The sequence below is a fragment of the Stegostoma tigrinum genome, chromosome 2 (genome assembly GCF_030684315.1).
Source record: "Stegostoma tigrinum isolate sSteTig4 chromosome 2, sSteTig4.hap1, whole genome shotgun sequence".
Taxonomy (NCBI): domain Eukaryota; kingdom Metazoa; phylum Chordata; class Chondrichthyes; order Orectolobiformes; family Stegostomatidae; genus Stegostoma; species Stegostoma tigrinum.
In genome coordinates this window covers 158,092,604-158,110,078 of record NC_081355.1, presented here as the reverse complement: position 1 = coordinate 158,110,078, position 17,475 = coordinate 158,092,604, and the positions used below count along the sequence as shown (strand labels likewise).

At 43.7% G+C, this 17,475-nt stretch overlaps 1 protein-coding gene across 3 annotated transcripts in view; it reads left to right on the top strand.

Moving 5' to 3' along the window:
- LOC125448839 (zinc transporter ZIP4) overlaps nt 1–17,475 on the top strand; it is a 63,810-nt gene that overhangs the window by 31,615 nt on the left and 14,720 nt on the right. For all 3 annotated transcript variants that reach the window (XM_048524414.2, XM_048524415.2, XM_048524418.2), the window contains 4 exons: nt 1,276–1,453; nt 3,378–3,550; nt 7,596–7,736; nt 10,189–10,296. In XM_048524414.2, the coding sequence (XP_048380371.2) occupies nt 1,276–1,453; nt 3,378–3,550; nt 7,596–7,736; nt 10,189–10,296 (600 nt within the window). The remainder of the gene's footprint in view (nt 1–1,275; nt 1,454–3,377; nt 3,551–7,595; nt 7,737–10,188; nt 10,297–17,475) is intronic.

Below are 17,475 nucleotides of genomic sequence, written 5' to 3'. Positions count from 1 at the left end.
GAATGGATGTTGGGAAGATGCTTCCATTGGTAGGAGAGACTATGTCCCGAGGGCACAGCCTTAGAGAAAAGGGAAGACCTTTTAGAACGGAGATAAGGAGAAGCTTCTTCAGCCAGACAGCGGTGAATCTATGGAATTCAGTGTGACAGAAGTTTGGAGGCCAGGTCATTGAGTATATTCAAGACCGAGATGGATAGATTATTGATTGTCAAGGGGAACAAGGGTTATGGGGAGAAAATGGGAGAATGGGGTTGAGGAACTTATCAGCCATGATTGAATTACAGAGCAGGCTTGAATGGCCTAATGTCTGCTCCTATGTCTTACGGTCTTATGAGTTCAACTAGCACTTCCTAAATGTCAATAAATCGTGTCATACAAACCAAGTCAGTCTGTAATGCAGTCCCAAATGAGCGACGATGAGCAGAATCTTTCGCCCTCAAACGTGGTGTACTTGGAAATGAGAAGAGCAATTATTTAGATTGGACTGTAGCATACCTGAACCCCCTTGGCTAGCAGTTGGCCAAAGTTGAGAAGGCCTGTGATCAGATCCCCATCCCACCAACAAGTGAAGCCTTTATATGGACAATAAATCAATCACCTCTTAAAGGCAGTATCCCAATACCACTGATATTAACCAAGTTGTCGCTGGGTCTGCTGCCATGTAGCGTGCACAGTAGCCAAAATTGTTATGATTCAACCTGAAGATTCAACTCAGCCTTTCAGGAATGATACCAAGAAAATCTCCTCCAAAAATACGTTGATGCTGGAGGCCAATTGAAAATGTTAAAGCTGAGATTTATATACTTATTACCAGCCGCTGTATTAAGAGTTATGGGAGCAAACTGGTCAGATGGAGTTATGGTACAGATCATCACTGATCTAACTGAATGACAGGACAGGCTCAAGGGGCTGAAACAAGCACAGAATGTTGGAGAAACGCAGCAGGTCTGGCATCATCTGTGGAGGGAAACAGTGTCATTCTGGACTTGAAATGTTAATTATGTTTCTCTCTGGAAATGCTGCACTTCTCCAGCATTCTCTGTGCTTGTTTCAGATTCTCAGCATCTTCAGTATTTGGCTTTTATTCAAGAGGCTGAATGACCTACTTCCATATTTTTATGGTATGCACCCGTCCTGAATAAAATTCTCTCCTTGCTGGTCGCTGTCTCATGCAAATAAGCCTGTAAACTCAACTTAGAATGAGGACTGACATGTTAGAGCATTAACTAACTGCTATACTCTTTGGTTTTATTTTCCCTGGTGCTTTGTTTGCAGAAATGCTTCAGCTCCATTGAAATAATGACCATCTATCACATTCCAATTGATGCCATGATTTCTCGTGATGATTTTGTTCAGCTGAGTCCTGCATTAATCCAGCAACTCGTGAGTCAAGCCTGCACCAGAAATCACCAAGACACAGATAATAATGAATTTCAGCTGACCACTGCAGAAAGTAAGATTCCGTAGCAATGTCATGGGTATTTGTAGCTTTTTATAATACGAGTATTCAAAACTTACTGAATGTCTGAATTGTTTGGTTTCAGCAGCTCTGTGGTAACTCTCTAACCTCTGATTCAGAGGTAGTACATGGCAGTCCCACTTCAGAGACCTAGGTCAGCAGTCTAGGCTGATATCCCGGAGCCGTACTGAAGGGGTGCATCATTTCGATGAGACAAATAGCATAACTTTTTCCAAAAAAGACAGTTGTAATCATGACAGTAGCCTGAAATATGTGCCAGCAACACCATACAGCTGACTAGTGGGGACTACCCATTCGATTATATGGACAGCTACTCATGTATAAGTTGCCATATAGATTTCATTTTGTTTAGGACAATTGTTTGTTCCTAAGTGTGGCTGACTAAATCACAGATCTGGCAGCTCAGCAGCCTCATAATGCACTATAAATGGTAACTGTTGTAAGGAGGGCAGGGAACCTACAACCTAACAAGTAGGCTGAAGAAACTTTAAAAAAAACTACATCAATGATGTGGAATCCCTCTGGGTTCACTGCCAGGCCCAACAGGACTGCCTTCCAAGTCCATAACACCTCTCAGATGCTCTCCCTGCCCTGCCCTGTCAACCCATGCCTTTCTATACATCCTAAGACCCCTAATATCTTTCCTAAGACCCCTAATATCTTCCCTCTCAAATTATACCCATATAAAATGATCCTTCATACCCTCCATGCCAACCTCTACCCACTTGTTACCCTTTAAAGTTCATGTGCCAACTTATGCACTTCAACAACCCTCATGACCCTTCCTAGCACTGTGCCAATTTAGAGTCAATTCCTGCTAACCTAATCTACTACAGCCGGCCGTTACACATACAATACCAACATACTCAGTATCTGTCATGTACAGTTAATGGCTCCTGTGGCGCAGGCACTCTGAACAAGACTGCCTGGATTCAAGTCCCACCTGCTCCAGAGATGTGTAATAACCTCTCTGAGCAGGTTGTTTAGAAAATATCTACACCTTGGGCAGACATCAATACTCATGCTGTGATCAAATAAAGGTCTTAAGAGTCTATTAATTCATTCATAGGCTAAAAAAAACACACTTATTGATAAAACTATATTTCACAACTTCCTTTGAGACCTTACCAAACATTTAAATTCACTGCCCCACTTTCAAAGAGTTTATATACACTTAGAACAGTTAATCAAATTGTTATTTGCTAAGCATCTCGTCGTGATAATGAACGGTTGTGAAATGAGCCATGCAACAGCCACTTATTAATGCTAACCCTCAAAGTTATGTTAGCTAATGTCAGAGCAGAAATGGAAAGCACTGATTTATTTAAGACTAAACAGTTTATTTCAGATACTTAAGAGTTGGAAGTGAAAGTACATAACAGAATGATAGTTCTCTTGACAGGTATTGTGATAGTCCCCCTGACAGCTATCATGACCGTTCCAAATAGTTCGTGCATTTTTAAAAACACCTTCACGTCCACTTTTAACTGACCCAAAGAGCAACTAACCTCTTCCAAAGGACGTGACCACCGTCAAAGGTATCCCAAAACAAGTTATAAAAGGACATCTGTCTCCTCCCACCAGGTGTAATGTAGACAAGTCATGTTTTAGACATCCCTCTCATGAAAATCACAAAAGCCTGAGGCAGCTGTATTTCAATATATGTACTTACCTCCATAAACCATAAGATGTGCAAATTACAGCCCAATCAATTTGTTCCCACCCACTCTTGTACAATGGTGAGGGTCATGTTGGGTTGGAGCTTCAAGATCTGGGTTTCCACCTCTGTTTTAATCAAGGCAGAAATACTGTCAGGCTTTCTGAAAATTTAGGTCCAAATGTTTAATTTTTGTAAATCAGTTACTGCATTGTTAAAATGCCTCCTTTTTTTCCCCAGAATATATATATGGATCAATCGCAACATTAGTTGTAAGTCTTTGTGCTGTGTTGGGGATTGTGATTCTGCTTTTTACGTCTTGTACCACTGCATATCAGCATATTATACAATTCTTCATAAGTTTGGCTGTGGGCTCATTAACTGGTGACGCTGTGTTACATCTCATACCTTCGGTAAGCACACTTGTTTCATAATATTTCCACACCACAAACAAAAAAATGCTTTAATTTAAATTGTGTAACTTATTGAGTTGAAGGAAATAGTAAATTGTTCTGCATATAAGTTATTAAAAATACTAGGCATTCCTTTGTAAAATTTTCAGTTGCTACAATTTTGGATGCCATTTGTGTGCTGATATTTAACATTCAGACGCTCTGTCATATTACATACAGAAGCAGACAGCCTCTTACCTAAGCAAAAATATACTAGCATTGGAGGCACCAGAGAAGGTTCACCAGGTTGATCCTGGGGATTGAGGAGACATTGAGAAGTTAGTACTTATCGAAGTTAGAAGAATGAGATGCAAATTTATTGAAACCTATAAGATGCATAGGGGACTTATCAGGATAGATGCAGAAAGGTTGTTTCCCCTTGTGGAAGAGTATAGCACCAGACAGCTCAGAGTAAGTGGTCATCCATTTAAAACAAAGATGAGGAGGAATATTCTCCCTCACAAGGTTGTGAATCTGTAGATTTTTTTTTAAACCACCGAGAGCTTTAGAGACAGTTGTTAAGTATATTCAAGGCTGAGAGAGACAGATTTTTAATCAATAAAGAAATCAAAGGGTATCATAGAATTATACTGCAGAGAGACAGACCTTCTGGTTCTGGGGAAACCAAGCGGAGGCTTGGAGACCGCTTTGCAGAACACCTCCGCTCAGTTCGCAACCAACTACTGCACCTCCCAGTCGCAAACCATTTCCACTCCCCCTCCCATTCTTTAGATGATATGTCCATCATGGGCCTCCTGCACTGCCACAATGATGCCACCCAAAGGTTGCAGGAACAGCAACTCATATTCCGCCTGGGAACCCTGCAGCCGAATGGTATCAATGTGGACTTCCCAGTTTCAAAATCTCCCCTTCCTCCACCGCATCCCTAAACCAGCCCAGTTCGTCCCCTCCCCCCACTGCACCACACAACCAGCCCAGCTCTTCCCCCCCCCACCCACTGCATCCCAAAACCAGTCCAACCTGTCTCTGCCTCCCTAACCTGTTCTCCCTCTCACCCATCCCTCCCTCCCACCCCTAGCTGCACCCCCATCTACCTACTAACCGCATCCCACCTCCTTGACCTGTCCGTCTTCCCTGGACTGACCTATCCCCTCCCTACCTCCCCACCCATACTCTCTCCACCTATCTTCTTTTCTCTCCATCTTCGGTCCGCCTCCCCCTCTCTCCCTATTTATTCCAGAACCCTCACCCCATCCCCCTCTCTGATGAAGGGTCTAGGCCCGAAACGTCAGCTTTTGTGCTCCTGAGATGCTGCTTGGCCTGCTGTGTTCATCCAGCCTCACATTTTGTTATCTCAGACCTTCTGGTTCAACTTGTTCATGCTGACCTAATATCCTAAACTGATTTCATCCCAATAGCCAGCATTTGGCCCATATTCTTCTATACCCCTCCTATCCGTGTACTCCTCCAGATGCCTTTTAAATGTTTGTAATTGTACCTGTCTCCACCCACTTGCTTTGGTAGCTCGTTCCGTGCATGCACCACTCTCTGCATGAAAAATTCACCCATCAGGTCCTTTTTGGCCTTTCCCCTCTCACCTTAAACCTATCCTCTCTAGTTTTGGATTTCTCCACCCCAGGGAAAAGACCTTGGCTATTCACACTATCCAAAGATTTTATAAGCCTCTGAGGTCATCCCTCCAATGCTTCAGGTTAACAAGCCACAGTCTATTCAGCCTCTCCCGTAACTCAAACCTCTAGTCCCAGCAACAGAGAACAAGGTGTAGAGCTGGATGAACACAGCAGGCCTAGCAGCATCAGAGGAGCAGGAAAGCTGACATTTTGGGTCTCTGCTCTTCTTCAGAAAATTCCGAATAAGGGTCTAGGTCCGAAACATCAGCTTTCCTGCTCCTCTGATGCTGCTAGGCCTGCTGTGTTCGTCCAGATTTACACCTTGTTATCTCAGTCCCAGCAACATTCTTGTAAATCTTTTCTGCACCCTCTCAAGTTTAACAACATTTTTCTTACAAAAGGGTGACTAGAGTTGTATGCAATATTTCAAAAGTAGCCTCACCAATGTCCTGCACAGGTACTATATGACATCCCAACTCCAATACTCAATGTTCTGACAAATGAAGGTAAGCATCCCAAAAGCCGCCTTCACCACCCCATTTACCTGCAACTTCATTTTCAGGAAGTAAGCACCTGAACTCCTCAATCTCTTTGTTTGGCAGCATTTCATAGGGTCCTACCATTAATGTACAAGTTCTGCATTGGTTTGCCTTTACAAAATGCAACATCTCACATTTATCTAAATTGAACTGTATCTGCCATTCCTCAGCTCAAAGTTAGCCCATCTTATCAAGGTCCCATGGTACTCGAGATCATCTTCTTCACTGTTCACTAAACCACCTGCTTTGGTATCATCTGTAAACTTACTAACCATAACTCCTATGTTCACATTCGAATTATTTATATAAATGACAAAAAGCATTCCCAGCACCAATCCTTGTGGCACGCCACCAGTCACAGGCCTCCAGTCCAAACAGCAGTCGTCCACCACCACCCTCTGTCTTCTACTATCAAGCCAATTTTGTATCCAATTGGCATAACAGAACATCATATAAAATTGACTGATATGGATGGAGAGTTAGTTAGCAGACAGGAATCAAAGATAGAAATGAATGGGTCTTTTTCCAAGCTGCAGGCAGTGACTAGAGGGTACTGCAGTGGGATACTACTAGTGCTGGACCCCAGATGTTCACAGTATATATTAACGATTTAGATGAGGGGACTAAATGTAATTTCTTTGGATGTGCAGAAGACACAAAGCTTGGTGGGGTGAGCTGTGGGAAGGATATAGAGATACTTCAGTGTGAGTCGGACAAGTTGAGAGAGTGGCAAATGCATGACAGATGAAATATGATGTGGGTAAATGTGAAATTATCCACTTTAGTTGCAAAAACAAGAAAGCAGATTATTATCTTAATGACAGATTGGGAAAAAGACAGGTGCGATGAGACCTGCACATCCTGGTACACCAGTCAATGAAACTAGGCATGCATGTATAGCTGGTGATTAAAGAGGGTAAATCATACGGTGGGCTTCATAGGGAAAGGATTTGAGTACAGTCATAGGACGTCTGGCTGCAATTGTATGTGGCTGTGGTGAGAACATATCTGGAGACTGCGTAAAGGTTTGGTATCTTTATCTGAGGAAGATCATTCTGGCTACGGAAAGAGTGTGATGGAGGTTCATCAGACTGATTTAATGAAGTGGCAGGACTGTTGTTTGAAGAAAGACTGGATTTTCTAGGACTACATTCACTGGAGATGAGAAGAATGAGGAAGGAGTCTCATAGGCACTTATAAAATTCTAACAGGTTTCGACAGGGTAAACATCAAAAGGATGTTCCCAGAGACTTCAAAATCAGGGGTCAAAGTCTAAGAATTTTGGGTAATCTAATTAGGACTGAGATGGGGAGAAAATTCTTCACCCAGAGAATGATGAGTTTGTGGAATTCTCTGCCACAGAAAGCAGTTGAGGCAAAAACATTAAATGTTTTAAAGAAGGAACTGGATATAGTTCTCGTGGCTAAATGAATCAAAGGTTCTGGGGCGAAAGTGACAATTGGGTACTGAATTAGATGATCAGCCATAACCAATATTGAAACAAAGACCAGATTCAAAGGGCTGAATGGCATATTCTCTATCTTCTATGCTGCCATGTAATAAAGGCACCAGAAGACCAAGGATATTTGTTTCCTAATGGACTTAATATTATCATCAACACTCTAAATCGAGTAGGAAATTCAGAGGAACCTTCTCCTCCGTGGGAAATTGGAATATTTAAGGGGAAATTAAATAAGCCAATAAGAGGAAAATGTAAATAAAATGATATGTTGATAAGCTTAGATAAAGAAAGGTGCTGGTGGTGGTGGGTGCATGGTTGGTGGCTTAGTTTCAACAAGAATGCTCGATGGAAGTTTTAGAATTTAACTCCATATAATATCCAAACAATAATTCCTTTTGTATCTTTTATTTCAGTTTCTTGGCTTACATACTCACGGGGACAATCATGATCACTCGTCAGCCTCTCACAGCTGGAAGCTACTGGCTGTTATTGGAGGCATCTATGCCTTCTTCCTGTTGGAGAAGATATTCAATATATTAATAAAAGATGAAGATGTGAGTTTTTTTTTTCTTTTGAAAAATATATAAGAATTGATTATATGCATAATGATTGAACAGGCTTTCTCTTTTGCATAATTTACATAGTCACCAACTACAGCTTTTAGAATCACTTTGAGTGACTATTCACATATCACACGTAAAATCCATTCAATTTTCCATCACTTCCCTCCAGACCCCCCAACAGTAGTAATTCATTGAAAACGTCAGGATATATCTAGTGCCAGAAACCCAGGTTTGATTCCAGCCTTGGGCGACTGGTGCAGAGTTTGCACGTTCTTCCCCGAGTCTGTATGGGTTTCCCCTGGGTACTCCGGTTTCCTCCCACAGTCCAGAGACGTGCAGGTTAGGTGGATTGGCCATGCTAAATTGCCCTGTGGTGTCCCAGGGATATGCAGGCTAAGTAGGTTAGCCATGGCAAATGCAGGGTTTTGAGGCTTGTTGGCTCACCAAGCTGGTTTGTTATTCTGCAGGCGTTTCGTTACCGTGCTTGATAACATCCTCAGTGCAGCCTCTGATGAAGCATTGGTGTGTTTTCCCACCTGGTTTTTAAACTCTGGGGTCCGTTGCGATGGATTGCCTCACTTCTGGGTTTCCTCCATAGTGGAATGTATATGAACATGAACACCAACTGGCTACAAAAAGACACGACCAATACTCACTCATCTCAATCCACATGGACAAGGAGTTCCACAACTTCGACAGAGACAACACCAAGATCCTGGGACAGGCTAGGTAGAGACAAGCATGAGAATTCCTGGAAGCATGGCACTTCACAAAGCAGGTTATTAATAAATAGATTGAACTCGACCCCACATACATTCCACTATGGAGGAAACCCGGAAGTGAGGCAATCCATTGCAACTGCCCCCAGAGTTTAAAAACCAGGTGGGAAAACACACCGACGCTTCATCAGAGGCTGCACTGAGGATGTTACCAAGCAAGGTAACGAAATGTCTGTGGAACAACAAACTAGCTCAGCGAGCTGACCAACCTCAACACCCACAACCTGAGCTACAAATCTACTCCAAAACCTTAGAAATGCAGAGTTATGGAGATGGGCAGGATGCTCTTTGAAAGGTCAATGCAGACTTGATGGGCTGCATCTGCAATGTAGGGAATCTGATAGTCTGATCTGAACACTGATTCATATTATACATCTCTGAAGGAGGAGAATTCCCTCCATTTGTGCACGTTCTTACAAGTTTTCATTTTGGTCATCTCTATGAGCTGAGTGTAACACCATGGTTCCTTTCTTCTCAAGCCTGATCACACGCCCAATGGCTAAGTTACATATATTTAATCAGCTTGAGGTAACATGTCAACAGGAAGCCCTGTCTCAGACAGCTGCTGGCCAATGAGAGGATGGCAGTTCTCAAGTAATGGCAGTGCCATCATGAGAAGTAACCACTGGCAAGCTGCATAGAAAGGCCACCTGAACTGGAGCCAGGATTACAGTTATGTCTGTGATTTTCACATTAGCAGGCATCAACAAGGAAGACAAAGCAGTACTGAGGCAGCGAAGCCAGGTTATCTCCTTGCTAGTCCAGGAGGAGGAACATCAACAGGAGGAATCTAGCAGCAGAGGGAGCACTCAAGTTTTTGCAGCAGCAGAGGGAGTTGGCTGTATTTCGCAGCTTCAACTCCAAAACTTCAACTTCAACAACTGAAAACAAAATTGTGTGAGCCTGACTCCACCCACTCATGCTTCTTTTGTCTACTTTTAAAAAAATCCCAAAGCTATTTACTCTGATTTCCATGGATCAGATATCAATTTACAACACCTCTTTTCAAGTGAAACAGGACAGAACAAATCCCTCTTAAAGGCACATACATTGTCACATCTTGAAATTACTAGAAACAATATATGCAGGAAATGGGCTGCTGTTTCGCCATTAAACAATAGCATGGAGAACAATGTTCATTGCCAGTTTCCCCATGGCAATACCATAAGCAAACAAAGTCAACTTGTCTTTTGAATTTAAACAAAAACTGTTCTCAGTTATGGATTTAACGGCAATGGCAATGACAATGAATCAGCAACGTTTTTCTTCATCCAGAACAAAATGCTTCCTTCTGAATACTTTGTACTCTTGTACCTGTCCTGATGACTGCATCTTGTAAACTTTGATAGTATATGTCTTCTTTTCAGCCATAAAGCTCACCGTGTTCAGGGATGTGTAGATTAGGTGGGTTATAGGGGGGATGGGTCTGCGTGGGATGCTCTGTGGGTCGGCGTGGACTTGTTGGGTCGAAGGGCCTGTTTCCACACTGTAGGGATTCTATAATAACAAATAATAATAACAGGGATCTGTGAACTAATCCTGGAATCTATTGTTATGAAGTTCTGCTCTGTGAATTCAAACAATATGGCAGGCAAAGCACAATATCATTGTGGCAAGTTGAATTCCAGATTCTAGTTTTCATGGTGTTCTGTATCTGGTTGTAGGATGAACAAGATGGCCATCACTGTGATCATGTGCTGGCTCTTCAGGCATTTAAAGAAGGGCAAAAGAATAAACAGAAGGAAAAGAAGACAACATCCCAGGTGGAACTGGTAAGTGTCACACTAGGGGGTGCGTTCTGAAATTCTAGCCAGTGATTGTACATCTTCCATTGCACTCTTGCTTCCTAACTCACTTGGGATAAATTATCTGAGATAACAAAGTGTGGAGCTGGATGAACACAGCAGGCCAAGCAGCTTCTCTGCTCCTAAGATGTTGCTTGGCCTGCTGTATCATCCAGCTCTACACTTTGTTATCTCAGATTCTCCAGGGTCTGCAGTTCCTATTATCTCTGGGATAAATTATCCTCCTTGAATCAGCCTACAATTAGACAAGATCATACAGGTACCAATGATTTGAGTTTTGCTTTGGCTCCTTGATACCATACTCAGTCAAATGTTGTCTTGGTGAGATGAAGGTGATTGCCTTTGACGTCAACGCTGCATTGGACTGAGTGTGGTATTAAGGGGCTCTAGCAAAACTGCAGTCAGTGTGAATCGGAGGAAAACTCTGTTGTTTTGCGTCATACCTGGCACATACAAAGAAACCTGTCCATCTTCTCTACCATCTATCCACTTCTCCCACCTCACTGACCAATCTCACCACTCACCATCCCACGTACCTTCCCCAGCCCCACCCCTCCTATTTATTGCTGAGCTCCATTCCCCTACCCCCATTTCTAAAGGAGGGTCCCGACTTGAAACGTCAACTTTCCTACCCCTCTGATGCTGCCTGGCCTGCTGGGTTCCTCCAGCTCCACATGGAGTTATCTCTGACTTCAGCATTTGGCAGTTCTTATTATCTCTACAAAGATGATTTGTTGTTTTTAGAGGTCATTCATCTCACCTCCAAGAAAGCTCTGCAGGAGTTCTTCAGAGAAGTGCTCTAGGCTCAACTATCTTAAGCTGTTTCATCAGTAACTTTCCATTTATCATAAGGTCAGAAGTGAGGATGTTATTTGATGATTGCACAATATTGAATACCATTTGTGACTCATCAGATACTGAAGCAGTCTATGCTCAAATGCAACAAGACCATGACAATATCTAGTCTTGGGGAGAAAAGTGGAAAGTAATATTTGCATATAAAAATAATAGAAAATAACCATCTACAATAAGAGACAATCTAACCACTACACTTTGGCATTACCACTGCTGAATACCCTGCTTGGGGATTACCATTGACCAGAATCTCAACTGAACTAACCATAAAAATACAGTGACTACAAGAGTAGGTCAGAGGCCAAGAGTAATTCCCCATCCGACTCCCAAAGCCTGTCCACTATGTACAAGGCACAAGGTCAAAAATCACACAACACCAGGTTGTAGCCCAAAAGGTTTATTTGAAAACACGAGCTTTCAGAGTCTCATTCCTTCTTCAGGTATTAGTTGGACAGGTGGGTTAGACACAGAATTCATAAGCAAAAAATCAAAGGGTCATAGAACTGATGCGAATTCCTGAAGGGATCAGATGGATTATTTGACAATTGACAATTTACTTGTGGTCAACACTTGACTCTTAACTCTAGATTTTTATTGAATTCTGATTGTTAACCCTTAAACCTCATGTATTAGGGCACCTAAGTACTTTTCCATTTTGGAAGGTCAAATCCAGCTGGAAAATAGACAGTAAATGGCAGAATCCTTAAGAGTATTGATAGGCAGAGAGATCCTGGGTGTACAGGTACACAGGTAACTGAGCGTGGCAACACAGGTGGAGAAGGTAGTCAACAAGGCATATGGCATGCTTACCTTCATCAGCCGGGCACTGACTTTAAAAATTGGCAGGTAATGTTGCTGCTTTATAGAACAGTAGTTAGGCCGCATTTGGAATATTGTGTTCAATTCTGGCACCACACTACCAGAAGAATATGGTGGTTTTGGAGAAGGTACAGCAAAGATTTAGCAGGATGTTGCCTGGTATGGAGGGCATTAGCTATGAGGAGAGGTTGGAGAAACTTAGGTTGTTGTCACTGGAATGACGGAGGTTGAGGGGTGACCTGATACAGGTCTACAAGATTATGAAGGGCACGGACAGACTGGTCAGTCAGAAGCTTTTTCCCAGGGTGGAAGAGTTAGTTACCAGGGGCCCTGGGTTTAAGGTGCGAAGGCCAAGATTTAAAGGTGATGTACAAGGTAAATTTTTTACATGGTGGAGGGTGCCTGGAACTCGCTGCTGGGGGAGGTGGTGGAAGCCAGATACTACAGTGACATTTAAAGGGTGTCTTGACAAATACATGAATAGGATGGGAATAGAGGGGTACTGACCCCGGAAATGTAGGCGGTTTCAGTTGTGACGGGCAGCATGTCAGAGCAGGCTTGGATGGCCAAAGAGCCTGTTTCAGTACTGTAATTTTTTTTATTCTTTGAACTGCAGCATTCTGCAATCTCTCTTCCTTTTAAGTAATACTTTGCTTTTCTATTCTTGCTACCAAAGTGGTTATCTCACATTTCCCACATTAGTTTCATTACATTTGAATTTCTTCTGCCAAATTTTTGCCCACTCATTTAACCAATCTTTATCCCTTTTGTTGACAAGTCCACAACTTAAGCGCTGTGTGGGGTTCAGGTCACCTCATTACAGAAAGGATCTAATTGCACTTAGAGAGGGTAGAAAGGAAATTTGAGGAAGTTGCCAGGAGTGGGAAAATGCAGTTATCAGGTAAGAACATAGAACATAGAACAGTACAGCACAGAACAGGCCCGTCAGCCCACAATGTTGTGCCGACCATTGATCCTCATGTATGCACCCTCAAATTTCTGTGACCATATGCATGTCCAGCAGTCTCTTAAATGTCCCCAATGACCTTGCTTCCACAACTGCTGCTGGCAACGCATTCCATGCTCTCTCAACTCTCTGTGTAAAGAACCCGCCTCTGACATCCCCTCTATACTTTCCTCCAACCAGCTTAAAACTATGACCCCTCGTGATAGCCATTTCTGCCCTGGGAAATAGTCTCTGGCTATCAACTCTATCTATGCCTCTCATTATCTTGTATACCTCAATTAGGTCCCCTCTCCTCCTCCTTTTCTCCAGTGAAGACTCCGAGCTCAGTCAACCTCTCTTCATAAGATAAGCCCTCCAGTCCGGGCTGCATCCTGGTAAACCTCCTCTGAACCCTCTCCAAAGCATCCACATCTTTCCTATAATAGGGCGACCAGAACGGGACGCAGTATTCCAAGTGCGGTCTAACCAAAGTTTTATAGAGCTGCAACAAGATCTCACGACTCTTAAACTCAATCCCCCTGCTAATGAAAGCCAAAACACCATATGCTTTCTTAACAACCCTGTCCACTTGGGTGGCCATTTTAAGGGATCTATGTATCTGCACACCAAGATCCCTCTGTTCCTCCACACTGCCAAGAATCCTATCCTTAATCCTGTACTCGGCTTTCAAATTCGACCTTCCAAAATGCATCACCTCGCACTTATCCAGGTTGAACTCCATCTGCCACCTCTCAGGCCATCTCTGCATCCTGTTAATGTCCCGCTGCAGCCTACAACAGCCCTCTATACTGTCAACGACACCTCCGACCTTTGTGTCATCTGCAAACTTGTTGACCCATCCTTCAATCCCCTCATCCAAGTCATTAATAAAAATTACAAACAGTAGAGGCCCAAGGACAGAGCCCTGTGGAACCCCACTCACCACTGACTTCCAGGCAGAATATTTTCCTTCTACTACCACTCGCTGTCTTCTGTTGGCCAGACAATTCTGTATCCAGGCAGCTAAGTTCCCCTGTATCCATTCCTCCTGACCTTCTGAATGAGCCCACCATGGGGAACCTTATCAAATGCCTTGCTGAAGTCCATATACACCACATCCACAGCTCAACCCTCATCAACTTTTCTAGTCACGTCCTCGAAGAACTCGATAAGGTTTGTGAGGCATGACCTGCCCCTCACAAAGCCGTGTTGACTGCATTTAATCAAGCCACGCTCTTCCAGATGGTCATAAATCCTATCCCTCAGAATCCTTTCTAACACCTTGCAGACGACAGACGTGAGACTTACTGGTCTGTAAATGCCGGGGATTTCCCTTTTCCTTTCTTGAAGAGAGGAATTACATTTGCCTCTCTCCAGTCCTCAGGTAAGACTCCAGTGGAGAGCAAGGATGCAAAGATCTTCGCCAGTGGCGAAGCAATTGCATTTCTCGCTTCCCAAAGCAGCCGAGGACAAATCTGGTCGGGGCCTGGCGACTTGTCAATCTTAACGTTGGACAAAATTTTCAGCACATCAGCTTCCTTTATCTCTATCCATTTCAACATGCACACCTGCTCTTCATAGGTTTCATTCACTACAAAGTTCATTTCTTTCGTAAAGACAGAAGCAAAAAACTCATTTAGGGCTTCCCCTACCTCCTCAGACTCCACACACAAGTTCACTATGCTATCCCTGATCGGCCCTACTCTTTCTTTGACCATTCTCTTATTCCTTACTTAAGTGTAAAATGCCTTTGTGTTCTCCCTCATCCGTTCTGCCAAGTCTTTCTTGTGCCCCTTCCTGGCTCTCCTCAGACCATTTTTGAGCTCCTTCCTCGTCTGCCTGTAATCCTCTAGAGCTGAGCTTGACCCTAGCCTCCTCTACCTTATGTAAGCTACCTTCTTCCTTTTGACGAGAAGCTCCACCGCTCTCATCATCCAAGGTTCCTTTATCTTACCTCGTCTTGCCAGTCTCAGAGGGGCATATTTATTCATCACTTGCAACAACTGTTCCTTAAACAGTCTCCACATGTCTATAGTGCCTTTACCATGGAACAATTGCTCCCAGTCCATGCTTCCTAACTCATGTCTAATCGCATCATAGTTTCCTCTTCCCCAATTAAATATCCTCCCATTTTGCCTAATCCTCTCCTTCTCCATAGCTATGTAGAATGTGAGGCAGTTATGGTCACTATCACCAAAATGCTCTCCCACCACAAGATCTGATACCTGCCCCAGCTCGTTTCCGAGCACCAAGTCTAGAATGGCCACTCCCCTGGTCAGCCTGTCAACGTACTGAGTTTGGAAACCCTCCTGAACACACCTTACAAAAACAGCTCCATTCAAATCTTCTGCTCGAAGGAGGTTCCAATCAATATTGGGAAAGTTAAAGTCACCCATTACAACAACCCTACTATGTCCACACTTTTCCAAAATCTGCCGACCTATGCTTTCTTCAATCTCCCTGCTGCTATTGGGGGGCCTGTAGTAAACCCCTAATGAGGTGGCTACTCCCTTGCTGTTCCTAATTTCCACCCGTACTGACTCAGTAGGCAGATCTTCCTCGACAATGGAAGCTTCTGTAGCTGTGATACCCTCTCTGATTAGTGCTACACCCCCTCCTCTCTTCCCCCCTCCCTATTCTTTTTAAATGTTCTAAACCCTGGAACATCCAGCAACCATTCCTGCCCCTGAGAAACCCATGTCTCTGTTATGGCCACAACATCATAGCACCAGGTACTGATCCATGCTCTAAGTTCATCACTTTTATTCCTGATACTCCTTGCATTAAAGCAAACACACTTTAACGGATCCCTTGGTTCCTTCCCAGGAAAATCCTTCCCACTAGCTGGTCTACCTCTTGCTACTGCCTCACCTGCATCAATTCTCACCTCCGGTATACAGCTCAGGTTCCCACCCCCCTGCCATACTAGTTTAAACCCTGTCGAACTACTCGAGCAAACCTTCCACCCAGGACATTGGTTCCCTTCCAGTTCAGATGCAACCCGTCCTTCTTGTACAGGTCCCACCTTCCCCAGAAGGCATCCCAATTATCTACATATCTGAAGCCCTCCCTCCTACACCAGCTGCACAGCCACGTGTTAAGCTGCGCCCGCTCCCTGTTCCTCGCCTCGCTATCTCGTGGCACTGGTAGTAAACTAGAGAACACTACTCTGTTCGTCCTGCTCTGCAGCTTCCATCCTAACTCCCTGAAATCACTTTTTATATCCTCAATCCTTTTTCTGGCTACATCATTCGTGCCAATATGTAACACGATTTCTGGCTGTTCGCCTTCCCCTTTTAGAACCTTATACACCCGATCGGAGACGTCCCGGACCCTGGCACCAGGGAGGCAACATACCTTCCAGGAATCCCGATCCTGACCACAAAATCTCCTGTCGATTCCCCTAACTATCGAGTCCCCTACCACGAGTACTTTTCTATTCTGCCCCCGTCCCTTCTTTGCCACAGTGTCAGGCTCAGTGCCAGAGAACTGAATGCTATGGCTTTCCTCAGGTAGGTCATCCCCCTCAGCAGTATCCAAAACGGTATACTTATTGCTGAGGGGAATGTCCACAGGAGATCTCTGCACTGTCTGTCCCCTTTCCTCCCCCTAACTGTAACCCATCTATCCTTGTCCTGAGGTAAGTATGGATGGTCTGGGGTTGTTCCCTTTGGAAAAGACAGGCTGAAGGGAGATTTGATTGAGTGTACAAAATTGTGATCAACCTTGATAGAATGGTTGGAAGGGCCTTAGCAGAGTGGGCACTGATGAGCGGGAATAGATTTAAACTGGTGAAAAGATTAGGGGGAGATAAGGAAAAGATTTTTCACACAGAGGGTGGTAGGGGTCTGGAGCTCACTGCCTAAAAGGGAGAAGAGGCAGAAACCCTCAACTCATTTAAAAGCTGCCTCAAAGTGTACATCAAGTACTGTAACTTGCAGAGGTATGGACTCAATGCTCGAGAGTAAAATTGGGTTGGATGGTTTATTTTTCAATAGACAATGAATGGCCATGTGACTTTTCTCTGCATTGTAAACCTTTATCCATACATCACAGCAAGAATCCTGCAAAATTTGGACGGTGAGGACTCTCTCACTCACACGCTCTCTCTCGCATGCTCTCAGCCCTTTCAGGACTGCTTTCGGCTGCTATTCTCCTGCTGACTGCATGCAAATGAGGGTGATAGTGGGCAATGTGGGGACAAGTAGATTTGGATCATAGCAGGACCTACATGAGCTTTTCTTCTTTCCAGCCCAGTTACTGGTTGTCCAGGCCGCAATTTAGAAGGTAGTAGGGTTTTAGTTCACCTAATGGAAGAAGACATTTCAAGTCCTTCTTTCATAATAGAAAACAGGAACATGAGTTGGCTGTTCAGCCAATCAAGCCTGTACCACCATTCAATATGATCACAGCTTATTGTTCTACCTAATAACCTTTCTTGCCTTTGCTCCATACTCTTTCGTTCTTTTAGTTCTAAGAACTATATATAACTTCTTGAAAACATTCAATGTTCTTGCCTCATTTGC